The sequence below is a fragment of the Drosophila innubila genome (genome assembly GCF_004354385.1).
Source record: "Drosophila innubila isolate TH190305 chromosome 2L unlocalized genomic scaffold, UK_Dinn_1.0 4_B_2L, whole genome shotgun sequence".
In the NCBI taxonomy this organism is placed as follows: domain Eukaryota; kingdom Metazoa; phylum Arthropoda; class Insecta; order Diptera; family Drosophilidae; genus Drosophila; species Drosophila innubila.
In genome coordinates this window covers 20,914,086-20,942,053 of record NW_022995372.1, presented here as the reverse complement: position 1 = coordinate 20,942,053, position 27,968 = coordinate 20,914,086, and the positions used below count along the sequence as shown (strand labels likewise).

At 36.1% G+C, this 27,968-nt stretch overlaps 1 protein-coding gene and 1 long non-coding RNA gene across 2 annotated transcripts; one reads left to right on the top strand and one right to left on the bottom strand.

Annotated features, from left to right (window-relative positions):
* Positions 1 to 2,290: 2,290 nt before the first annotated feature.
* LOC117779992 (odorant receptor 33c-like) lies at positions 2,291 to 3,878 on the bottom strand. Its single transcript, XM_034616354.1, has 2 exons — positions 3,151 to 3,878; positions 2,291 to 2,717 (listed from the first exon to the last, which is right to left on the bottom strand). Exons 1-2 carry the CDS (start codon positions 3,876 to 3,878, stop codon positions 2,291 to 2,293), a joined length of 1,155 nt encoding a protein of 384 aa, XP_034472245.1.
* Positions 3,879 to 10,827: 6,949 nt separating this feature from the next.
* On the top strand, positions 10,828 to 27,968 carry LOC117782262. The gene is made up of 3 exons (XR_004617238.1): positions 10,828 to 10,858; positions 14,134 to 14,322; positions 27,840 to 27,968. It is a non-coding gene; the product is annotated as an uncharacterized LOC117782262 (long non-coding RNA).

The following is a 27,968-nucleotide window of genomic DNA, read 5'->3' as shown; positions in this document are numbered from 1 at the left end:
CCACTCGTAGGCAGGAAATTATGAAAATCAATAACAATAACAGAGATAAAACAGCAGCAGCATCTACGTCAGTTGACTTTAATTAACCTAAGTTTTGCACTGGTAACAAATGTTTTTGGAATGAGTTCGAGAAGCCAACCAGTTGGCATTGAATTAGAATAGACTGTGAGTAGTTAAAGATGTCATTTTATAACTTGACGATCAGTTAATAAACACAGAAGATATTCAAAGGAAAAGCAGTGACAAATCGTTGCAAAAAATTAACTGCTTGCTTATTGAGTATGTGGCACTGATTGCCGTATGTGTGAATTTGCTGGTAAAAGATTTCCTAAGACTTTAAAATCAAATAGTTATTTCTAATAATTATTGTTAAAAAAATTATTTTTCATATGCAAATAAATTTTTATTTAATGATGACTTTCAATTTTTTCAAAAATAGGTTTGTTAAAGATATGACCTACGATAATGTATCGCGTGTTGTTTGCCATTTTACAAGCCGACAAAAAAGTGATGAATCTGTGTTATGTTCATTTGATCTGTTAAACAGTGGAAATGTTGCTAACTTGTTAGTTACCGTTGAGGGTACACTATATATTTGGCACATGAAAAACTTTGAGCTTATTGCTAGCTGAGATGCATTGGAAGAATCAGACTTACGAGTTTATTATTTATTTGCTGCTTTTTGGCAGCAGCTTGGTAAGCAGTAGTTAAATAATTTCTTATAAATTTAATTGATTATAAAATTGTATTCACAGTCCTTGAAGCAGACCTATGAGATGACAATTGAGAAAATTCAGTTTAATATGGCTTCTGGCCAGAAAGTTATGGATCCAAGTAATATACATCTTATGGGTCGCAATCGTGTTATTAATGGAACTGTAGACTTATTTGAAGACATCGATAATGAACACTTTGAACTTTCCATCGCCCTGTACAGTGATACGACTGGCAATGGACAATTTCGTCCACTTCCTTATAACATATCAAATATGGGTCCATGTAGTGCTAGAGATGACTATGGTTCATATTTACAGCCCTCACTTCAGCCGGGAGTTAACACCAACTTTCCTATCAATACCAATATTTGCCCCGTACCGAAGAACACATATTATTACAACAATATCGAAGTTAATACCGATAATTTACCGTCTCAAGCTCCCCGCGGTTTCCTAAAGGCAGTTGCAACTTTATTCAAAGATGGTGAGTCTGTTGGTGATCTTGAAATCTTATGCAGAATAGAGGATAAATATGTGTAGCTCTTGTTTATTTTACTGTTTTTCCTGCAATTGAAATAAAAATTGTCATGTATGCTAAATTTTTGAACTCTTATTCTGTTACTTTAGCCATATAAGGTTGATTCTTCTTAAAATCTTTTGTGGTATATCCTCTATCAAGCATTTTTAATTGAACACCATCGTCGCATGGCAGCTTTTATGGAATGGCCACTAAATGATATTGAATTGACACCAATCATATTCATTCATTAGAACCTCTAATTGCTATCATCAGGACACAATTGAAAATGAGACTTGCACGTACAATATGTATTCTGTAGGCAGGATCAATAATGATTGGACAAATAAGCTTTCAGTTCGACGTGATTAAGTTTATAATTTACTAATCCACGCTCTTATCTTCATTCTATAAGAACCAAACCAAACGTTTTACACCTTTTGACGCATTCCTGCACAAAATAAATTCATCAAATTTCACTCTCTGAATTTAGCAACAGCTCGTTTCGTCTCTGAAGTTTTTTGCTTCTTTTTTTCCATTTATTTTCAAGGTCTCATTGTTTTATGGGCAAATCGATGACATTGCATGCAGAGAGTTTCAAGAACAACACAGTTAAGATAACGTAGTCTTTTTTCGGCTTTCCGCAAATCCAAAGAGCGAAACTGTGTCACACAATGAGAAAAAAGACAGCGTATTTTAAGCTTACTTTGCGTTTGCTTCTTGCAGCCAAATGCTTCTAGTTCCCAAATTCAACTACCACATGGAATAACTTCTATCTTTCTGCACTGCTGGCGGTTGTACTTTTGACCTTCAGTCAAAAAATGGTAGAAAAGTTCACAGCACGCGTCTTACTATGCGTATACGTAATGCCAACTGAGCGACTGTGACCAAAGGGAACACAAAAACATTGAAAAATAAATAGACATGACTATCCCGTAATCAGTAACAAATCACCAAGCTACAGTAGGTTGTTTTTATTTTTTAATTAATACCAGTTTAAGGACTAAACAATACATACAATACAATATTTGTAGTACATTATTAGTTTGTTTTATATTTAATTATTTTTTTTAGCTTGCACCACAACTGCGAAAAGTGAATACGCCATTTTCACGGTAACAACAAAGGCGTTCAGATTGAGTTCAATTAGTCCGCCGGCCATCACAGGACTCTTAAGAAGCCGCAATGAGAGCTGGGTAAAGATGAGCACATTGCGTTGATATTGAGATGATTGTTTATACCAATTGCCCGAGAAGATGGCATTGGGCAATCGTCCGCACTCCTGAGCCAAAACACTGGCAAAGTAGCAGCTGGGAAAAAACTGAATACAGACGACGACAAAGTACGTGGCATTGTAGATCAGTGAGACAATATCTTCGACATAGAACAATACATAGATCACGATTATACACAGATTCGTACCACAGAAGACCAACTGTATGAGCTGTACAAAGCTAACGGTTTCTCTGGTCAGCTCATGTAGTCTAAAATAAAAGAAAAACCTTATAAATAAAACTTATAATTAATATACTATTAATTAATTATTATTAATCATAGTATAAAACTGTTGGCTAAAAGTTAGATTAGTCATCAATTTTGGATTTCTAACACATTGTGTAGCTGAGCAGTTTATATTTTAACTAAATCTAAAAGCTTTTCTTGTCAGACAGGAATATGAACTAGTTATAATTATAGTTTAGATTAGAATAATTGTTCAAAACTAAACATGCAACTTTAATATGTATAATTGACTCTCGACTCTCGAATATGTCAAATGCAAGTTATAATTATATAATTAACAAATTACTCTTGACTCTCGAATATGCCAAATGCAAGTTATAATTATATAATAAACAAATTATATTAAATGTATTGTAGAGAGAAAGTAACTAAATTCAAAAGTTATCTCTTTCTTACCTCATGATTAGCTTAAAATCCTGGAAGCAAGCCTTGAGTTCCTCTTGTATTTCGATGCCAGGCTGTTGATGAAATCCCAGACGCGACATACGTATTCCAAAAAGATGCAGATGTCCACTCACATAGCACAATGTCAATGGGGTAAAGATATCGTTGGTTAATCCTTGAAAGCACTCGGCCAGGATGCATATAAACTGATAAGCAACGGCCAGTGCATAACAAGAGTAACTACTTCGCCAGTCGAAGGGTAACCAGGCCAAATATAATAACTCAGGTGTTTCGGAAAGTAACACCATTATCGAGCTGGGCACAAAGAGTATATAGATAATGCCATAACTGATATAAATACAGCGGGTAAATCGATTTACCCTGTACTGCACTGTCTCCCGGTAATAATTCTTCTCCTCATCGTTCTGGACGCACTCATCTAGCTGCATTAACAATGTTTTAATTTCCATCATGTGTGGCAAGTACCACAGTTGTACAATACACTTTAAGCTACATGCTGCACAGGTTAAACTCATAGTCAAGTTCTTAAACAACTTGGCTGGATCGGCTTGTAGAAATAGTCCCAGCAGCAGATGCAATGAAAACGTGACCGTAACGAGCAAATGCATCAAAATCATATACACATAAACTGAATACGAAGTGGCGCCAAAGAACGTTGGAGCCAAAACTCGAAAGCAGAGCCACAATGGATGATAGGCGAGTGTACTGTCGATATCCATTGTCAAACACCTTTAACTGGACTCGTTCGACGTGTTGCAGCTTTTATGGACTTGCCACTAAGTGGCATTTAAATGGTACCAATCAAATTTTTATTAGTGTCTCTAATGGCTGTCATCAGGTGTTAATTAAAACTGAGTCAATATGCAAAATTGACCATCTAATTAGACACCACACTGTAGAAATGCAACTTTACCTGTAGCTGACTGAAAACCCATAGTTAATAATTTATTTTTATGTCCTTGTTAAATAAAATTTGAGTTTTGATTAAAAATACCTCAATAATAGTAAGTCTTATAGCTTTAAGCTGATAATGTTCATACTAGCTGAAATTAACTAAAAAAGTTTTTTAAAAACAAAAAACCATTTAAAATTTTGAAATTATTTAAATTATAAGGTCGAGACTTAATAAAATTGAAAAATGAACTGACCGAATAAACAGTGAAAGCTAAAAGTATTTAATTACATATATAAATTTAACATTTTTGCCTAAAAAAGTTGCCAACTCTGCTCGACACCAACAAGTCCAAGTTCAAACCACTAAATAAAACATATTACAATATGAGCCGGCGGTAATTTAAACTTGCCAAAGAGATGACCATAAAAAAGTTTGAGTTGAACTTTTTTCTGGTTAAATGTATATTACAGTTTTTACTGGGAAGTGCTAAAAGAGTTGAAATAATTTGACTTGTGTACTACAGTTGGAAATTTGTCGCACAAGTCACGAAAGAGATTACAATGTTAGAGTAAATATTATCGGACGTATGTAGAGTCAATTTGAAGTGTTGAAATTTCACAATTGATGTCACTTGCTTAAGTGAATCAATTTCTAGTCTCATCTTCGCAGTCGTTTCCCTTTTCATTCAAGGTCTTATTATTTTATGGCCCATAGATGACAATAACTTTAGCTTGCAAATGTTTTTAGCCAAGTGCAGCAAGCACAACATTGTTTAGATGACGTCTTCGCTTAACGGCTCCTTCCGGCAATCTTCCAAAGTGAAACTGTGCCACAGCGCATTTAACGCTTACTTTGCGTTAGCTGCATGCAACCAAATGTTGCAGGATCCCCCTTCCCCTGCTGCCAACTACGAAGTCGAAACACTTTGCCCTCTTTCTCAGTTGGCAATTGTCCTGCTGGCTGTCAGTCAAAACATGCGACAAAAGTTCACAGCACGCGGTTCGCGCTGCGTATACGTAATGCCAAAATGCTCAACCGTGACGAAAGGGAATACAAAAAGCAAGGAAAAATAAATAGAAATTACTGTAAAGTAAGAGCTGTCAGATAAATACCCTGTATTCTTAAAGAATATAAATAAGGGTAGTGTTGATCCTGGTCAAGTCATCAACAATTAGAACAAATTAAATTAAATTTTAAACAATATTTTTTAAACTTTAAATAATTTGTTACAAAGCAAAAGATGAGTTGAGAGATTGAAGTATTATAGGTATTAGTCGGTGTAGCCTTGCAAGTCATAATTTATACGGTATTCAGACAAAAGAACAGCAAAGCGGCCGGAAACTTTTTCAAGCAAACTTTTCTGCTCGGCAACGTATTTTTTTAATTTTTTTGGCTGTGGTTTCCGGCATAAAAGTTACAAAAAGTTATTTGATTTGGAATTTGGAACTTTTTCTATTGCTGCTATATTCGTATATGTGTTATATTTACACTAAATTAATGAAAATCACAACTGTGTGCAAAATGTAATTTAATTTTTGGAAACTCACCCAGTATTCAGTGGCAGTGCCAAGGGCAAGTTACGCGTGGACGACGATATCAACTTGATAGGAGCAACTAAAAAGGCTACAAAGAGAGCTCAAAAATTATTTTTATCAGCCAACTGACAGTTTTCAAATTTATCAACTGGCAGCTGAAGCCAGTTGGGGTTCAGTTCAAGATCGAGGAGCATCTGTGAGGTGACACGGTTCGCCGCATTCACTTTCTTAGTCTGTCAGAGTCGATAAGTAAGTTGGCAATTTCAACTTTGTTGCTTGGTTTGCATTGTAATTTATTAACATTTCATTTTACTATCTCTCTCCCACTCATACATTGTCTGCCTCTGTCTGCTCTTAATTATCGTCTAGTTTTATTTACAATGATTTGAATGCAAATCGAACTAATTTCGCCTCTCGACAAATGCTGCACATCACAATAACATTGCGCCAAAGTAAACAATTAATATTTCATTAGAATTGCGGCGCACTGTGTGAGAATATATTTACCTCTTTACACACCCATTTCTCCACCTCCCACACCTTTCATCATCACACTTTAAATTGTTCGCACGAATTTTCTATTTCTGGTTTAAATGCTCATAAAAAGAAACGACGTTTATCGCTTTCAGTGCTCAAAGGCATCTCAATGGGGTCTTTCCGTTGGATAATTCTTAGCTGTGCGCTTAGAAAATATTCAAAACAACTCGATAAAACATTACCCAACCCGCAAAAGTTATATGATATAGAGAACAACAAAAAAATGCATAGCTATAAAATGCAGCATTAAACCGATTCGCAGTTGACAGTCACAAACCGCAAAAAATAAATGGAATATATATTTTGCGCAAGCACAGAACGATATAACCCTTCATATTCTTATCAAGAAATTTAATATAAAACTGCAAAATTTATTATATGTTCAGCCACAAGCTTAATATAAAATTTTCTAGTGACTTTACGTAACATAATAAATTTTAGTTAAAAATAAGATGCAAATATAAGTGGGAATATTCAGATTGTAATCCAACTTAAGAGAATATAAGCTCGGGTATGTCTGATGAAAATATTGTAAATTTAATTGTTTTGTTCATCAGAAATAATAGCTTACAACTTTAAACTATTTATTAAACTATTACTTACACCAAATAGAAAAAATAAGCAATACAAAATAATAGCCAATATATATTATTTCATACAAAATTGTTTTTTAAATGTTGAATAATGTAATTTTAATCAAGATATCAATCAGCCAATCTCTCAAAAATCGATTAAACGAAATACTTGGAAGCGTTAGATTAAGAATTTGCATATAAGTTTAAACAGTTTATAGAAATCTTCGAGCTAACTGTTTATATCAATCAAGTATGATAAAAAGAAAAACAAAATTCTATTCATTTTATGTACAGATAGGATCCTCTTATAGAGTTCGAGTCTATACCTTTAATGTTTGTTTATGTTACGGTTTAGCGCAAGGCGTCAATTATTTATTGGTTTTGTATCTTAATGCCTTTGGTTATGTTTTGTTCAACTAATTTCAAACGATTTTTCACAGCTCAAATATTTGCCAGAAGAAACCGCGCTGTGTAGAAAAAAAAACGCAAAAAAGAAAATTTGTTTTATATATTTTTTATTTGCCACTCTGCAGCTATAACGCTGGTGGCATGAAGCAGGGGCAGAGGCAAGCTGGAACTTTCATAGCCTGCCAGCTGTGCTGTTTATTTAGTCTAGCCTCGGTCTGCCTGCGAGTGTGTGTAAAGTATATACGCAGTGTGTGTGTGTGAGGTCATGCCAGTGGCTAATCGTCTAATTTTATCATGTGGTTATCCGCGTTTAAGTGCTGCCAAGTGTTGAGCGATTTGTGTTGTTTGCTGCCTTGCCTCTAATCGACTTGACTCGCCCTGTGGTTGCGGTTGCGATTCTAAGTGCGATTAGTATGAGTATGAGTTCCCATGCTATTCGTAAACGCCACAGAATGCATGTAATTGCAATTTGCAAAACTCGCCACTTGCCATTAGACTAATAGACAGTCTCCGCCAAGTCGCCAACTGCAGAACCCTTTTGTCCTTTCCTCGCAGACACTTGAGCCAAAGACACTCATTAGCAGCAGCTAAAGCGAGGGAAACAGCAGTAGAGAGGAAAGGCGACCCCCAAAAAACAAAGGCTAAGGACGTAAACAGAAAAAATGCACAAGATGTCAGTTGAAAGGTCGCAAAAAATAAAAATAATAACAAATAAGAACAAATGAGAAAATTCGACGGGTGGATACTCTAGAACTAGCAATAACTCTTACAGATACCTCAGATATATTTTAAACGAACATTGTGCAATGTGATCATTGATCATCATTAAGTTCAGTTCTCACTCGCTTATAAATATAATAAATTTAAAAACAAAATTTGAATCAAAATAGCTTTAAATTCATAACGAAATAATAATACAATAAAAATATACTCTAATCAAACTCACTTGAAATGATTTTTACAATAATATTGACGAAGTCGATCAATGTATAATAATTGCTTTAAATTTTGTAAGCATTTTATACTAGAAAATAAACTAACTATGATATAAAAGACTACAAACTGGTAATGTGAATCCAAACTGTTTAAAATGGAAATGCAAAAAAAATCATCGAGTATTCGATTAATTGGAAAATACTATTATACATCTAGTTACAAATATCCATTTATCTTAAATAACTTTTTATTCAAAAAGCGTTAAAGGAAAAATATATGAAAAAATGGACAGTATAGGAACAAAGTGAATTATCCAATTTTAATGCAGAATCCAATAACGGGTCATATTATGGTAAAATTGGCATTTAATTTAAATTTAATTAATCGTTTAATAATAATTGAGCTAAAGTATTTGAACATCGCTTTCGCATCACTCTTCCAAACACATCCACATAATTGTTAAATCCTAGGATAGGGCAACAAAGTCCGGGCACAAGGACACAAAATTGTTGTCGCGTTGCTGCACCTGAAAGCGATTTCATGTAAAAGGATGCAAATTAATTGGCGGACCCGCTTGTAAAAGGAAACGTGTTAAGCAAGAGGGGGTGGGGAGGGGATGAAAGGGAACAGAGAACTTGCCGACAAGAAATGGCGGTCACGCGCATAGCATATTTGTTATGTATCACATTACGCATACGCCATGACTGTCCGAAGGGCATGATGTAGCTTACTACGATACACGTATCCTGGCGCTATGATAGGCCAAAAGGCAATCAATCAAATGATACAATGACGCAGTCTGTCCCTCCACCGCAAACCCATCCTCCATTAGCATTTCCTCATCTGGCGGCATGCCCATGTAGCGAACGGACTTTATGCTCGGCTTGTCTCGTCTCGTCTCGGCTTGACCGTTGTTTCCGGTTTCAATTTTGCATAAGCGCAACGCTTGGCAGACAACACTTTTCCATGTTAGTTTAGACATACTGTAGTTTGAAACAGTACTTGACAACTAAGTGAGGGTATATTGACTATCTCATAGGATTGATAAAATTCCAACGCATATTCAGGAATGAAATAAATGATAGCCTCTTTCTGCTTGTCATTGTAAATTGGAGCAAAGGAATATCAAATAATTAATAGCCAATAATGCATGGATATAAAATCAATTTCAAGATCGTCATCTCTGGTGATAAATTTAACAGCTGTGCAGTCTCTTAAATTCAGCTTTAAAACTATAAATTTTACAACAGCCAATTCGGCAGCTGACTTTCAGCTTTTCTCTTGTGCTGACATGACTTCAGTAAAGTTTCCAGCCCCTTTCTGTGCATAACAAGCTGCAAAATTATTATTATTGCCGTCGAACAAATGCTGACATTTCAATTGTGGCATGAAAGCCAATGCGAACAGCAGAGGAGCAGCTCTAGCTTGTGTACTCGTTATGCTGTTGGCCACAACCACAAATAATTTTATGGGTCAAGCATTGGCGTTTGGATGGATATTAGTGCGGCAGCAGCAGTGAATTTCAGTTAAGCGCTACTTGAACTATAACCTTAAAGCTTGCCCACAAATGCGGTCATTAAGCCGCAAAGCAACGCAACGCAACGAACAACATTTCTGCAATCGCCCTTCATAGCCTATAAAATATGAACCAATTGACGGGAAATTGATTGTTCACTGCCGCTGTGGATGTCGTTGTGGCTGCTGTTGCTGGCTGCTGTGACAGCGCCTTGTGGTCCTCTGCTTGAGCTTTATTAACTGCAACAACAATACATAAACTGCAGACGATGTCGAGCACGCCACACTCTTCACACTTCTCCACACTTCCTTCCCGCTCAGTTGCTCTGGGTTAACAGCTCGACAGTTCTGATTAAGGATTCGGTGTTCGACGTTGAGATGACTTTCAGCTCGCTTATCGCCCATTTTACACACTGCGCAGCAATGCGAGCAATGCCACAAAATTCCCCTACAGCTGGCATATTTTACGTGCCAGCCAAAGAATATGTCCGCTGGCTGGCAAGGATTAGAAAATTCATCCATGTCCCTGATAGAAGACTGCTTTCTGCGTTCAATTGTACTCTATATTGGTAAGAGCAATTGTGTGAGAGAAAAGTTGCTGGCTTTAATTAATGTGATGACGAAGGTCAGACAAAAGATCCGAACATCATCAATAGCACTTTGTGTTTCAGCCAGAGACAATCATTCATTTCGTTTGGCTGACAATGTGGAAGAGTTCTGCAGTCAAAAGTTCAAATGCAACACGACGATATAATGCCCTACTATCCTGAATAATTGAAAAAATTAAGTTAAATTTCATAAGACTTAAAAAAATAATTCTTAATTTCCTCTTAAAAATTCGCCTGTTAATATATAACTATAGAGAGATAATAATAAATGTTGTTCATTCGTTTATTCATAAATGCACTTATCAATTTCTACACCTGAACACGCGTCGTATCCTTCTTTTTCATTTGTGAGCAATTTTCCCAACATTTCACACGCAACGCATAAATCCTAACTGAACACATAGAAATTTATATATAAATATATATATATATATATAGATACTTATGTATATAATAGATATAAATGGGCTATTTGTAAACACTGCATACGCTCTAATGATGGGAACATTGGCGTTGCATTACGCATTCGCAGATTGGGCCGATCAAACCAAAACAAAACACAAATAATCGCTTGCAACATGTTCGAAGCACATGGTGCAAACAACGTCGAACGAACATGTAAATATGCCTTTAGCGTCGGCATAAGTTCTGTTCTGTGTTTCAGTTGTATGAAAGCTATCGCAGCTAACGGTACAGATAGCGCTTGTCTTTCTTCACAACAATTAACAAAAGCGTGTTAAGCAAAAACAACAATAACAACATCTTAAGTGTGTGCTTGTGTGTGTGTGAGACAAAAGAATAGCCCTTACTCAATCTAGTACAAAAATGGTGTAAATGTGTGAAGCAAAGCAAATGACTTGGCAAGTGAAAGTAGCGTTGATTTTAATTTACTTTGTCAAATGAATTTCAATTGACAACAACAACCATTACAACAATCAAATCAACTACAAAACGAATAACAAAAGTAAAAAAGACAAAAAAACATTGTCTTTCTGTTTGATTTCTTTTCGTGTTTTGCCCTACAGCAATGTTCGACGTTTGTACGGCTTCAAAAATAACCATAACTTGTCCTTGACATCGGCCTCTATTTTAAAATAACCCAACGCTCCCTCTTAAGGTTGACCGGACCAGGTATCATATAAAAAAAAAAAACAGAAACAAAAAGAAGAAAACAAAATTGAAAAGCAACCAATTTCTGTAAAAATCTCAAAGTTCTAACGAATTGCAAGCAAATCAAATAAATTCAACAACAATAAAAAGCTAGAACTCAAAGCTCTGATTGACAGGTCGGCCGCAAGTGTCGTAGACTCTGATCGATGGGCTCCCGTGTGTGTCCTTAGTGTCCTGCTCTTACTTATGTTCTGTTTGTGCTTACTGCGTGATGCGTATGTCAAGACCAAACAAATCAGTGCAGCATGAAGCGAATTTAATGCGTTCATTGGGCTCTGACTGTCTGTCTGTCAATGAAGCGTTGACTGATTTGTATTTCATTACAAATTGTGGCACATGGAGCGTATGCGCAATATACGCAAACATCATTATTATCATGTCTAAGCGATACGTTTTTGCAATGAAAGCTAGCAAGAACTGACAATATTTGTTGTGCTAATTGATTGAAAATTTGTCTATTTATAAGCTTTACAATAGCATAAAATAACACAAAATAAGTTTTTTGAATTTGGTTTACAACTTTAAAATAATTAATGATTATTTACTATCAACAAATCTCAAAGTAACTGGAAAATAGAAAGAGAGCATCACACTTTTGTGATCTTTATTTGTTTCTCGATTAATCTCCCTATTATTGTCAATCTCAATGACCAAAAGAGCTAGACACAACAGATTTATCTTAAGGGATACCTTATAAGTCATTGTAAGACTGACCGACTATCTTTCGATCTTTATAAGTAATAATACTAATATTAATAAACTTTTAAAATTTTCCAATCATTTCTTTGATATTCTGTCCGAATAAATATTTTCTCTATTGGTATTTCTGCAATAGTATTGATTGAAATTGATAGACCCAGACAACATTTAATAAACTTTCTCTGCGAGCCGACATAATAATGCCAAAGGGAATTTTTAAATAGAAATAATTAAGGAACCTAATACGATTCAAGGAAACTGATTAACCCCTTTTTGACTTGACACAAATTTAGGTTGTCTGCTTGGCTTTACACTGCTTAGAAAATTAAATTAAATGTCGCAGCAATTTGTGAAAAACCGTTACGACAAGCTATCCCATTTATGCACAAGTTATTAATTGCATACGTGTACACGCACACTCTCTCGCACTCACATACACGTAGGCCTGCTCATTGTATTAGTTAAATCAAGCAGTAGCAGGTCACATTACGTATACGCGGCATGCGGCATGCCTGCCGGTTCGGCTTTTGGCACGTGCTCAATTATTTGCCACCATCGTCGTTGTTGCCGTCGTAGCATGGATGACGAGCCTGCCTGTCTGCACGTTCCTCGTCCTATGTCCTACCTACTCGTAATTAATTTATGCAATAATTTTTCATTGCTGACATAACTTGACAATATTTTGAGTTTGAAAAATATGTTTTCGTTTTCGAGCAAGCTCCATTTCTTGCTATCCCTCTAGAAACGTAGCTAATAAAACAGTAACCAACGAGGGACCTTCGTGCTGTCGTGTCCTGCTGCCGAACTATATAGTAAATTTTAAGCATTTTCATTTCGTTTTTACGTTAGACAATTGAAACATTATCTTTTTTGAAGCGTCCAAGTTATGATGAATGACAATGCAAAGGACATAAAAAAGAAAAACGACCAATGGAAAGAGCAGGCAAGGAAGAGAGAAAACCCACGCACAGCAAGACATGAATGCCGGTCATTAGGTTAACTGACTGGACAGGAAGTTGGCAAAACGCGCGTTTAGCCGCACCATTGTCGCCATTGTTCTTGCCATTTTGGGCACATCACTTTCAATGATTCGCGATGTGCGGCACTTGGGCAAAAGCATTTCAGCGGAGCCAGCTGCGCTTTTCGCACGATATCACACAAGAGTACGGGAGTGAGTCAAGATTCCTGACGCGCACTTGACAATTGCCACCAAGGACAAGGAAATAACATTTTAAGCACGCAACGACATCACGCACAGTGGGCTCAAAATACAGCATAGCATTGAGTATACAAAATTTTTAGATTTTTTTTTAGGATTGTGTTAAATACAAATAATTCTGAACAAAAAAAATTGGAGTGACTTTAGGTGTAGTTCTTATAATGGAAGATGCTTGCAAGACATATTTATAAAGTACACAGCTTATTATTTATAAATTTGGATCGATTCAGCTGAAGTTTAAAGGGTTTTAAAAACAGCTATAAACAGCAAATTTAAAAAGATATTATATTTGCTTACAGTATTTCTAATATAACTTCAAAGCTTCAATGTTTTTTTTTGTACAAAATTTTTTTATTTGTAATTATTTTATTCATACAGTTCATACAGCTGTAATCCACAGTGCGACATTCTTGACTTGGCTGACACGTTGAACTCTCACCAATTTCTAGTACGTCATTGATTGCAATCTGTTTTGAATTTTTATGAATTTCTCTTGGTTGGTTCCATTTCTCTCTCTTTGTGTTGTTGTTGCTTTTGTTATTGTTTTTGTGTTTTTTATTTCTTTTTTTTCGAGGCTCTGCAGCTTGTCACACTAAATGTCAAGTGCACGTGCTGTGCTCCGTCAGCCTCTTGTGTGTATGTGTGTGCGGTGACTGTCGACGGAGCTAGCAAATTGGCAACGTGACGTATGAGTGATACATCTTATCTGTAGGGAACTGCTTATTAAATATTGCGCATACGCCACATGTGTCAGCGCAAATTACTTCTGTGTTTTTTACGATCGAATACAAAATTGATTTCGCGAATACTTAAGCTGTACTGCGATTTCAATCACAGTCTGTTAGTGAACCCAACTCAACAGTTTGTCGTTTTGCAGGAGAAAACTAAACCCAGAAGCAATATAAGTCACAATAATTTACACAACAAACAAGTGCGCTAATTACAGTTCAACTTTAACGGAAAATCTCTATACTTTGAAAAATCTTCAATATAATCAAAAAACGCCTCGAACAATAACTAAAATACAAAACACAATTGGAGCGCAGACAATTGAGGAAAAAGCTGGGTAAGTGCTAAGCCAAGCGGCAATCTTGACGTATGCGTAATTTTCAGTCAAAATTTATGCATAATGCAAATGCAATTCAAGGATTGTTTTCAGCCAGCTTTTCGTTCGAGTTTCCAAACACTTGGCATATTTTAAAATAGCTAAAATTCTACGGAAGCTTTAAGAGTTGAACACACTTGAAATATTTGCAATTGCTTTGTATACATTTAAAATAAATCGTTGGTAAATTTAGAATTTTATAAAGATACTGACAGAAATTAAATTGAATACTATTTATTGTATAAAAAAATTTATAAGAAAATTAATCAAATTTATACTTAAATCACTACAGGAAATTTGTAATGTCCAATTGATGAAGTTGAAATAATTATCTTGAATAAGATATGTTCAAACAAGCTGTCAACTGGCAAAAAATTGATTTAAATCAGAATGAAATTGGTGTGGAAAAATGGCTATTTTTTTAAGCCTCAACACAATTTCTGATTAGTTGTTCAAGTTTTAACTGAAGGCAGCTTAATAATGTGTGAAGCAAAAAGGTACTGAAGTATCTGATTTTATGCCTAAGTGGGCTGGAAATTGTACTTTGAAAAAGTTTATAAAAAAATTAGATCATTTAAAATATTATACATAAATCAACTAGCATTAAATATAATTAATATTCACGCTATACAAATACTTTCTACCAACTAAAATCACTATCTAGAAAAAGGTATAGGGTATTCCAAGTTCTTTATAATTGACTTGAAAGTGTTATATTCATTTTTAGCTTGTTTGCAATTTGTTTTTTGATTTGTTGTTGCGGCAAACCTAAAAACTAGAAACAGTCACGAACAGAGAGTAACGGAGAGAGAAAAAGTGAACTGTTGTTGCCGTTGGTTAGATGCGTTTTATTTTTTGTTTATTTTTGCGCAATGTTCCAATTAAAACTGTGCGCCTTTTGTTTTGCTCACGTTAAAAAGTAATTTTATTTTAGTGCCTCTCGCACCTTCAATGATGCAGCAGTCAGACAGCAAGTAGTTGGCCTGGCTAACATAAAGAGGGCGAGTGAGAAAGAGAACTTGTGCTATCGTCTATGATAATTATCAAAAATTAATTAGCTACATTCGAGCCATTTTCTAGTATGGCCCACTTATTTGGCTCTCATTGATTTGGCATTTGGCAGATTTGTGTTAATCACCTGCACTCCTAAAATCGCTGACAACCGACTGTTCTCCCACTTCAACTATCTAGAAAGAGGGAGAGAGAGAGAAAGCACTCTGTGTGCCATTTACAGCCTCTTGTGCCCTTTGAACTTTTCGGCACTCTCGAACAAAAGAGCTAGCGAGAAAGTTTTGTGTAAGAGCCGCACATCTTTCAATTCAGTTTTTCGTCTTTCTATTATGCATGTGTGCCAGTTCCTTGGGCAGCCAGCAGACATACTCCTTTCTCCTCTATCCTCCAGTTTGCTGCCGCCAATTGATTTATTATGGTTTTGCTGGCGAAAGTTTTGATTTTTCATTGTGATTATTTTATGATAGCTTAAGCCGAGACTTTGGCAGTCGCACGAAAGTTGTGACAAACTCTGATACTGAAGGCACAGCCCGCATTGAATGCCATTTTCTGAATAGCAAACACAAATTGGGTGAGTGCATTCAAATTTTGTATTTTGTAACTGTCAATATTTCCGAGTATTTTACTCAATTGCATGAAATTTTCAATTGAATAACTTTTCCATTCAACTCATGAATGTACTCTCATCTTACAGTTCAAAGAAACATATAATGGAACTATTTTTCAATTTGGCAATTGCTTCGGCTTAACTTTAAAGGATTGTAAAATAAAATAGGCCAAAAGTTGAAAGTATTTGCATATTTGATTTAAACTTTTGACGGCAGAAAAATAATTTTGGGAAGCGCATTTGATCAGTTTTTCAATAAAGCAAGCTTGAGGATTTTCGCTCATTTTCATAACGTATACGCCGCGTAGTCATTCAAAAATTGGTGTTGATGAGAGCACGTGGCCCTGCCGCATTACCATTCGCTCGTAATTACACATTTAAGCCATGTGTCATGCATATTGAGAGGCTCATTAAAGTGACGGATTCTTCGGGGAACTATTCGCCTCCAACCAAACACATCAGCTAGAAGATAGACAGCCGCAGGCTCCTCACGTACTCCATTTACTCCCAATATAATACGATACTACGAATACTCATACTTGTGTATATATTATAATATTCCGAATTTTCAGCTAACAAATTTGCTTTTGGCTTTATGCTTTGCAAAATTTCACTAATTAAATGGCCAATTAGTGTAGATACTCTGTTTGTTGTTGCCTGGCAAAAATTAAAAGAAAAACTCATATACATAAGAAGTGTCTGGATTTCATTGTTATTTTTGCAGTATTTTTATTTGTCGTCGTCTTCATTCACTTTTAAAATCTTTTATATTCACTGTCAGGTGATAAAATTGCTGCCTCGGGTATGTTGTCAGCTCAGTTGTCTTCTGGTTGCCAAGGTCGAGTGCTTGTTGCAAGTGACGTCCAAATGACATACAGCAAACACAAGAAGATGAAGAAGCGAAAAAACAAAAGCATACTTTTTTGGGCGTATTTTACGACTTGTTAATTTCCAGGCCAGAAAAAGCTTTTTTTGACAAGAAACCATCTCATACCAAATGCGGAATATGTGAATGGAAAACTCTTTTAATTGAAAATTCATGTGGGAGACGTTGCCCGAGAAAAGGGGCTGTTGGGAAAACGGAATGCGCAGCTTAAAATTTTAGCTTTTGTTGTTTCCGTCGGCTCCGTCGACTGAGAGTGAAGAGCAGGCTAAGAGCAGTGTTGTGAAAGCGTTGATTGTCCGTGTAATGCAGCGTCATGAAAGGAGGTTAACAAGTTGAAGCTGCCTCTTGTTTTGCTGACGTCGACTGGCCTCAAATTTTCGTGTAAAAAGTATGCTACCCTGTATGGACCAAGTAGGTGCAGCTCTGGATGTGTAAGTGTGTGTGTGTTTACAGGGTGCATCAAGTAGGCCAAAGTGGGCTTAGCAGCGACGGCGCCGTTTGCACATTTGTTCACGGTAAACATATCTCTAAAGTGGAAAGTAAGCAGCACACTCACACACACACACACACACACTCACACATACTCTTATATAAATGAATACTCATATTTCCAGTTTACTATGCTGTTGAGCAACGGCTGCAACGGTTGCGAGTCCTGGCCAGGAGGACGCTGCTTATAACAAAGTTGCCGCTAAATGCGCCACTTGCCACCGCGCCCAAAAGTGCACAGCAGTGTGAAGACGGCACAAGTTTAACCTTGTCGAAAGTCCCTTACTACGAATCTGAATATTCGCTATGTATGAATATTCTATTCGAGTGCAAAAGTCACATACGAAAGGTTCTTGTTATACAATACGAACGAGTCGAACAGTCGAACGAGAACAAAACATTTTGATAAATTAAAGGAATTTGTATTTATTATGCTCATCATCTACAGCAAAAGCAGCTGAAATTCGATATTTTTAATAAACATAGATTTTACTTTAAATTGTAAGCTGTCAAGATGAAAATAAAGTAAATAAGTTATTATATAGCTTAAGTTCCTGTCAGACGAACGACACCGAAATTGTTTGCTAAAAAAAGCCGTGCTGAAGTTTAAGTATTTTGAAGGGTTAGTAAAATATTGAATTAAAAAGTTTATAAACAGTACAAGGATAAAGTATGGGAGCCTTCTTTTCTTTATACAAAGTCATCATTTATAGCAAAAACAAGAAAAATGTAAGATGATTGTAAACAGCGAAGATAAAAGTAGAAGAAAAACTAGTAATCTAGTTACCGTTAAGAGAAGATAAATGATGCCAGAACGAAGCAGGTAAGAATAGATAAAAAACACATTAGAGCACGAGTATAAGAAAATGTGCAGAGGAAGCAATTTACAATTTGATAAGGCAAATTAAATGAATGAGTAAAGCTTCTTCAGCTGTATGAGTACTGTTATAATAATTATAATAATAAACTCATACCTTGGCTATATCAACGATTTATTATTCCGGTTTTCTTGTCAGTTTAATTCCCTTCACAATTAGCTGAGCTGCGAGTATAATTCAATATTTTAGTTTCAAACTAAGCAACAAAGTTCAAAGTTTTTCACAGCTAGGCAAAGTTATTTGTATTTGGTTGCATGTTGTCAGTCCGTCAGTCTGTGGACTGTGTGTCAGGTATTTTATCTTCGAGCTTGTTCCCCAGTGTCATTAATTGCCAGGCCGCCATTTTGGTATCCGTATCCGGAAAACGTCCTGTGTCGTTGTCCTTATGTCATCTAGTTAAACAAATCAACGCTTTTCATGACCCCTAATGCTATCAAGCCGCAATAATTTTGTCATTTTCCATTGCATACCTCAGCAGGAGGAAAGGACACAAACTGTGTGTGTGTGTGTGGGGAGGGGGCAGAAGGGTCCTACTGGGTGCGGTTGAAAAACGAGCGCCTGTCGCGCTGCTTTGGCATTTCATTTCCATTTTTATGCGCTTCTCGTACTGAGTTCTGGCCGAGGAAGACTTAAGTGCTGCCATTTGCAGCGAGCGCCTTAGTTGCCATCTCAAATGAGACACACACAGCCACATATATTCTTGTGTGTGTGTGTGTCTGTGTGTATGGACACACGTTGAGATGCTTTTTAGTTGATGGGATTGCTTTAGTTTCACGTTGCCTTCGGTTTTTGCAAAGCACTTAAATACATAGCAAAAAGGTTGACTATTCGCATATAACCTGGTCGACGTCAACCTTAAGCGATGACATATAGTATCGTTATGTACTATTTATGTAATACAAATCTATATGGTACATAAGATGTATTCTTCAGTATACTTTCAAGAAAATTCTTCAAAACGGATGTGTGATTTTGGACATTTGTGATTTTGGACATTTGACTGACTGTATATCAATATGGTATAAACATTTGTATGCCCATATGATGAATACACCTAATACGCTTTTCCTGCAATTATGCCACACAACACACAGAAAAAGAAAAATCAATTCAATTCCCAAACAGGGCTATTTCCCCTGCAGAACTCAAGGCTCAGTTGTTTTTCGTTGTGCCTTGTTTGGTCAGCCAAGTGTTCAATAGATAAGACCACATTCACATACTCACGCACATTTCACATGTATACTCCCACACACACACACATACATATGTACACACATAGTTAACATCCATTAAACACTTCATAAAATGGCCATTTCTTGTCCGTTTTCCTTTGCCCTGACTCTGCTTTTATTCTTTGTATGGTATGTGTGGAAGTTTTTCTGTGACGTTGGCTGAGTCATTTTATTGCGGCATACTTTTTGGATTTTCCTCAGTCCAATGTTCTATCCTTCTGCTCATTTACTTTGGCATTTGGTATGTGTGTTCCAATTTGGGTACAAACAATAAGAATCAGTCAATAAATCGATTACTTGCATTATTTATAATGGCAGAGACACGCACTCGGCCAAAAAGTTAGTTAGTTAGCTGGTAACAACCACCCCTTTGTGGCTTAAAGGTTTTTTCCATATTCCCATTTCCAAAACTCACTTCCCATTGACAATAATCTCAGCATTTGCCGTTTCAATCTCAATCCATTTAATGTGGCCGTTGTGTCTTATTAATAGTTTTGCTTTGACTGATTGCTGTCAATTTTTATTGATTTCCAAACGACCAAAACGACAAGAAACAAGTCAAATGGGACGAAACAATCAAAAGACAGTCAAATGCCGCTTCAGCAAATCTATTCTAATAAAATAAATTTATCATCATTTGGATTCTAATCAAAGCGTACAGCTAAATAGTTGACATTATGAGTCATAAAATTTATTCAAGTAATCTGCTTGAAATCTGCAAATCTGCAAATTAAAATACATTTTTGATGTTTGAGAAGCCCTATGAATCACATGAGATTCTTCTAAAACGATCTATTTTCATCAGATTAAGTACCCTCCTTAAAAAAAAAAAACACTTTAATTTATGAAATTCAAAGTGATAAATGAAAAGAATTGAATTCAGCAATTCTTTTAATTTAAATTAATCTTTGAGATGTACATCCTTCAATTATAATAAAGAAGCTCAGCATTTTTTTTTTTTTTCTTTAACTAAATAACTCTTTCCTCTTTAAAAACCTTTTATAAATAATAAATCTTTTCTTAAAGTTGTATTTTATTAAAGGCAAGCTCGACAATTTAATTTTCTGGCAACAAAAAGTCAAAGTAATTTTGTCATCAAATGATAAATAAATATAAAATACTTTTGCAAAGATCTTTAATATTTAAAATCAACTGAAACTAAACTCAATTAGAGTTTTGTTGTTATTTAATTTGCGAGCCACAAAATATGTTTTTCTTTTTGGGTTATCCTGGTGTTGTATGCTTGTCGAGCGCTTCCATTCTCAGTTTCTACTTTGTTCGGTTCTCTCAATACAATTTCTGCTAGTTTTGCGGGTAATGGTAAAAGTTTTTGGTTGCTCCCAAGTGTTGTTTCATAGTTTTGCACAGCTACAAAGCGTGCAAATTTTCTAGTTGGTCAAGTAATATAGATATATAAAACTCAATATATATTTATAAAGCAGTAAGTATATGTAGTATATAAATATAGATATATCTCTGGTAGTTGTTAACCTGTTGGCTTTGCTGGACATTGCGCTGACAATTCGCTGCGCATTTAACGCTTTTCTGGCTGGCAAACATTCTCCCTGTCTCCGCCATCTCTATGTTTCCTCATCGAGTCATGCATTATGTATGACATGATTGGCGTATTTGTGGCGGCATCAAGTGGGATTATGGCCTTGAACTTTTTCTTCAGTGGGCGTAGGCAAGGGTCGCAGTGTGTGTCATTGATTTATTGGCTTTCAGCCCTAAAATATTCCCCCAACCACCATCAGTCAAGTGTGTGTGTGTAAGGGCTGTGAACGGAGGGTAAATTTCATTTAAAGTTGTATTTCGGAATTTAGCATATATTACTAAAACGCTCTTATGTATATGAGAGTATGCTGTGGGCGTGGTACACATAAAGTTTGTTGTAGTTCAGAAACCTATAGCATAGAATATGAGTAAAGTTTTACACCAAACGTTAGTTGCCTTATCCTGCATAATTAAACAGGTGACAAGTTGCATAGGTGATAAAAAAAGAGGGGAAAGACAAACGTTACCGTGACACAGTTTTTGGCTTAGTCGTTGTTCTTAAATTATATAGCTGACAGGCTGAAAGCCTGGCTGTGTGGCAGGTAAGTTGAGCCCGCAAGGACATGCGGCTATAATTCAGTTGAGCTCATTAATGCCCAACAAATTGGCAACGATTCACATAATTTATGTCAAACTCAAATCGGTTTAGGCGTCAGTGTGTGTCTGCTCCCAGAGGATCAATAAAACCCCCACAAAAACCCAAAAGGGACGAAGGCCAAATCCTTTTCATTAAATATAAACAACAAAAAATGAAAATTGACGGCAGCGTCAATATTTTGGCCCGGTCCAATCATCAATGTAAAGTGGTCAAGCGTAGACTTTGCTCAGCAGATTAGTAAACTCTCCTTAGGGGACACATCAGAATTGATCGATGAGCCAAAAGGAAAATGTGTCAGCAAAGCATTGGTCAACGATTTCCACGAAAAGCCGACCGACATTGTCAGTAATAGGATTTTAGGTTATTGTTTTCCTACAAATTTAATAGAAGCTTTCTTTTCTTTTACTTTGTACTTATTTGTTTGATCTTTTTCCATTGCTTTAGCAGTATCTATTTACTGTACTTGACTTGTATTTATTTTTATTATTCCATACTCGTTATGGCTTACTAGCTTCTAGAGTTTTCGTTGTGTTTGACTCTTATTTAATCATTTATTTATATTGGCTATTATATATCTTGTTATGAACGAATTGATATTTATTTACTCGTTACGATCGCTCGCTATTATTTTTATCGTTATGAATCTTTTGCGTGTGATTTACTAGTCACTAATCGATTTACTTTGATTTGCTCGTGACTTATGCCTGTTGTCTACTCGTATCTTATGATTATGATATAACTATTCATTAGAATATATTCGTTATCTTATCATTTTAATAAATATATTAATTTGTAATATATTCTACTAGTTAAGATAATTTTGATATCAATCTACTCGTTATGATCCAACCATTCATTCTGATATGTATCTTTTTATCGGATCTACTCGTTATGCTTTACTCGTTAGCTGCTCGTCAACTATTACCACTCGGTGGCGCTAAATATTTGCAGATTCAAATCCTACGAACCAATGTGAGTGTTAATATATCAGTCGGAGCTGTGGTCCGTCGCTCTTTTTGCAGTGACAGCAAATGAAATTAATGAAGAAGGTTCATTCTCATCTCTCGTCATCGTTCATCAGCCATCATCAGGCATCAGCGACTCAACCCACCCGCTTAAAGCAATGAACTTTAAGCAATTTGATTTTACTGCCTGACAAGTGACGAACAAAGTGCGCCGTTTACTTTGTTTATTTTTATTTTTTTTTCTTCACTCTATTTTTTTCTTCTTTTTGTTGTTATATTGTCGCAGGGCTTGGTAAAGGACGGTGTGCTATCAAAATCAATTTGCGGGACTTGTGGGAACAAGAGTTGTGTTTAAGCTGTGAAGGTTATTGTTTGTCGCCTATTTTGGCGTTCTATTTTAGAGTTTGCAACGTTTTGTTGTTATTTTAGCTGTACTCGTTGCTGTTGTTGTTGTTGTGCCGTATTATTGTGCAATGTTCCGGAACGCTGCTTTGTTTCAGCAACATGCGCTATAAACAAGCGCACATAAAAACGTGCTCACTTTGGAGCTATCTTGAAAATGCTCTACAATGTTTCTCAGATGATTGCGTTGGCCATCTGCAATTTTAGTTACTTAGCCAAGCTCTGGCTTTGGCAAACTCAATACAGTTCTAACATAGTTTCAAACAGACTTCACTACGTTAGTTTTATTGAGCAGAAGAAGCTTTTACCATAAATAGTCCTTGAAATTAGCAACGGATGCAGCCGGTTAAGAGCTGTGAAAATGACTTGAGTACACAGTCTTTATCAGGTAAAAGCATAAATATAAAATAAATATTGCTGGAATATGGAAACAAATGTGGCTTATATACACGTTGATTCACAGCCAAGGTTGGTTGGTCAGGAATCGTCGAATTGATCAAGAAATACAATATAATTCGTAATAATAAGTCGCCTCTTCATTATTAGTTTTCTTAAGAAATGCTGCTTAAAAATGGCTTTTCCGTAGTCCATTCAACTTTTCACACCTTCAAGCTATTTTTTTTATGGCTTTTTTAAGTGCGGAGTTAAGACTGGCAAATATTTTTGTTAAATACAATAAAAGAAATAGAACGCTCCTGATATGTGCTCTCGATAAATGTGTGCAGCTGTTGAGTACCTGAACACTCTCATACACACACATAGAGCAACCAACCCCTGTACATTGCTTTAAAAAAATGTCATCTACGTTATTTAGGTCGAAAACCACTTAGGATAGGCAAGAGCTGAGAACTGAGAGCCGAGAAATTTCACACACAGCACACGACATATGTGTGAGTTGTGGTTGTATCTGTGTGTCAGTCAGGTGACAGTGTAAGCGCCTTAAGCTGCTTGAAAGCACACACACACACACAAACTGGACAGCTGGCATATGGCAGCCAAAGGAGCCAAAGGGGTCAAAATGTGTCTACAAGATACTCGTCTATTATATAAGTTGTATTTGTTAGTTTTGATGTCGATCTGTCGGTTCTTCTCATTCCTCACACTCTTGTGCTTAACTCAAACACGCTCAAAGGCTATGGAAAAAGTTTGCACTTAAATTGAATTTCACAAAGTGAAGTCGCATTCGTATTCGCAATTGTCGCATTTGTTGCTAATTTCCAGTGTTAGATTGTGCAGCAAATTGTCTAATTTAAATAAAGTGAAGCACAATTGTGACTGACAGTCCGTGTTGTTGCTGTTGGGCACGTCCTGAACATGCCTGTAGCATGTCAACACACAGTGAAATCGCTACAGATACAGATACAGATACAAATGCACAGCTGTAGATACAGAAACAGATACAGATAGAGATAGAAAGATATGTAGCATTGCACTTATCCGCATGCTGTTAAAACAATTTGCCAGACGGCGCTCAATTTTCATGCGGTCGCCCCCACCACAAATTGTAGCTCATAGATACAGTACGTACAATTTTGAGTCTCTGGGCAGCTAGCAGTACTCGTAAATTTGCAAACTGCCTTCACACATACTGACGCTGCAGTTTCTTTAGAGAGCCCAAGAATACATAAAGAACAACAACAATAACAATAGCGAAAAGAGAATATCATTTGGTAAATTATTTACAAAATAGCTTAATAATAAAAGAGCTTTACGTTGCGAGTATTTTGGGAGGCGTCTCCTTTTGCCGCATCAAAATTTCATGAGTTGAAAAATATTTTCATTATTGTTGTTTTTGTTGAAGGCGTTGTTGTTTTTTTTTTTGTTTCTTTTTTATATTTTTAGGTAGTTGGCGTCTTTTGCCTTTTTGTGCGCATTTTTATTTTTGTTTATTGCTTTGCCTTGTCCATTTATGCGCATAATTTATGCATAAATTTCAATTACCTGACGCCCTGAAGTATGCTATGTCTGCCCCCTGTTTCTGTCATGTCTCTCCTGTTCTGCCTTTAATTCACTTAACTAAGCTCTCCAGCAAGAAAAGTCCATTCGATGTGTCGCACATTTTTGCATATTGAAAATTTTTATTTAAATTTCATAATTGAGTTGGGACAAGATACCTGATAAGATATGCATTTTAAAGTGCAACAGCGATAAATCTTAGATAAACTAATTTATGGTGTTGATGTTACATGTGGAAATATTTTTTTTTTTTTGAAGTTTTATATAAAAGAATTAAAATAAAAAAAATTAATCTATACCTTTTGAGCTGCCTATGAATTTTTTTAATTCAAGAAAACGCATTATAAGACAACATAATTTAAAGTATGTACCTAAAGTAAGAGAATTTCTAAATTTATTCAAAATTTACATTCCGAAAGTCACAGAAATAAAGATGAAAATAATAATATAAAACCATCAAAAGTTTTGGAATTGCGAGATCGAATTGTATTTATAGAAAAAAGCCTAGCCTTCAGAGTACCTCATCGTCGTTGTTTTTCGGTAATTGAGATTTTCGAAATATTTCCTTTAATTTTTTGCATTTTGAATTTGAAATTCAAAGCACGTAAGAGGCGCGCCACGTTCTCGCCGTTGCTCACAGATATGCGAGAAATTTATATGGGCAAATATTTGCCAGATCATCGCGCGCCCCTTTCAACAACTGCAGCTAGCCACGCCCACAACTGTGTGTGTGTGTGTGTGAGTTTGGCCTTATCCTGGGGCCCTTGAGCCCATTACAGCTTCATTAAAATGTTGAGCCGCTGCAAAAATTCGCATATTCCGCACATTTGTTTGTCTCTTGCCTTCTGTCTCCTGGGAACGCACATTAAATCGAATTGCAATATGCTCAACCATGTGTGTGCCAAACAGTCCACTTCTGGGTCATTTCAGTCTGTATCCAAGCACGAGTACGAGTACGAGTCTGTGTCCGTGTCCGGCAACTGGCGCTTATCCTTAAATTTTAATTGATGACCACCGCAGTCTGACGCAAAAGTTAATGAAATTCGCCGTGGTTAAGGCGTGAAAATATGCAAAGTGACAGAAGAGTAGCGGGAGCGAGGCAGAGGCAGAGGGAGAGGGAGAAAATCTGGATGAAAGCACCAAGGCCAGAATCTGCTAATGCTGATGGATAATTAATTTTGTTGAGCCCTGGGCTTGTCTCTCTCTCTCTCTGTCTCTCACTTACTCTCACTGTTTTCCTGTTAAATTTTCTGTTTCTCCCTCTCTGTCTATTCTTCAACTCGCACTCGCTTGTAATGAATTTGTTGCACAATAATTGGATTGTGTTGAGATAGAGCTTGACTAAAAATAAAATCCATACACAAATAGATACAACGATTCGGCGGTTTGCTTGAAAAGTTACCAACTACATTATACCCTGGAGTTAGCTCAAATATAAAATTTAAGTACGTAGAAAAATGAAGAAAAGAATAATTAGAAATCTGAATCTAAAATTTTAATCCAAACTATCACACATTTAAACTCATCCAAGGCTGTTATTTAAGTTACCATTTTAATTACAACTATAAACTTATACTTCTGTATGCTTAAAGTATTTTTTTAAATTCCCCACTCCGAATTTATGAAATAAATTACCAGCTTATTTTAAGCTGAAACATTAATCACTTATTTAAATTTATTTATTTAAAATTTGCTCTTAAAGATATAAGCCCTTCATTATAAGATCTTTTTGAAGTGTTAAATTTTTAAAATAACTTTCAGTCAAATCCAATTCTAAATTCTAAGATTTTTCCATACATTCCATATATTTCCTTTAAATTGTTTACAGGGTATCAGAATGCATGGAGCGCCAGGAATTATGCAAACGCTGTGAAAGCAAAGCGCAAAGGCAAACACCGATTAGCACAAAGAGTGCTTAAAGCCAACAGCGGTAGGCGTGGCTTATATAAGGAAGGGGAGGAGATGTTAGGAGTGCGAATGAGACTGGGATTGGAAGGAGCATGAGGATTGGGTGTGAGCAGTACTTTGTGCTCCGTTAATGGATATCATTACCAGTCGAGCGGCAAAAACTTTTTCTAACCTCAGCGTGGTCTTGGTCTGCGGCTCTCTCTGTCACTCTCTCTCTCTCTGCCTCTATCTCTTAACTTCTACTGCTCATTAGGTTGACGCGGCTGGACGGCTGGTTAGCTTGACCGTAACATGCCAGACAGTGTTGTTGTTGTTGTTGCTTGTTTGGGATTTGCGCTTGAAATATTTGCAATGGCAATTTGTGAGTGCTTGTCGTTAACTTTTGGGTGGCTATAAAAGTTGCTAAGGCGTGAAAATATCTTGGCAATTAAATGCAGGTGTTGGCAACAATTTTCTAAAGATTGACCTTGCAGCATATGTGAGCTCTCTGAAGCAATTCATCAGCAGGACTCAAACTAATGCAGAATGAATGAATATATAAATCAACACAACGATTGGCTGCTAAGCTGCTAATGACTAATGGAGACAATCAGAGCAAGTTATTAAATGAAAGCAAAAAAAGAGAAAAAGAGAGAAGGAGATGAATGTGGCATCTTCTTCATAAGCTTATTGAGCCGTAACATAATATTTATGCGTCAAATCTTTTATGGCCAAAATATGCGAGCCAAAAAGGCCACTTCAAGTCAAGAAAGTTGGACTTGGTCCGGCTTAAGTAACTTAATCTGTCAATGTTTGTGGGTGTGTGTGTTTGCACCATTATCATCATAAATATAAACAGCTCATCACTTGAGCAAGTCTTGTGTTAGGGGCTTAGCTTTTAGTTCTACATAATTTGATATTCATGCATGTCCAAGTCATCAAAGTGAATTGTGTTTATGTTGCATTTAAATCAATGTCTCTTCGCCTGACTAATTCTATGTTATCTTTTGCAGAACGAACGCCCACACGACAAGTCACACAAACAGTAGAAAGGTAAGCAAATCAAGGATAAGTCACTCGACTGTCACACATGGCGTATACGCAATTCCTAATTCCAGAGACACACAGGCAAAACGGGCAAA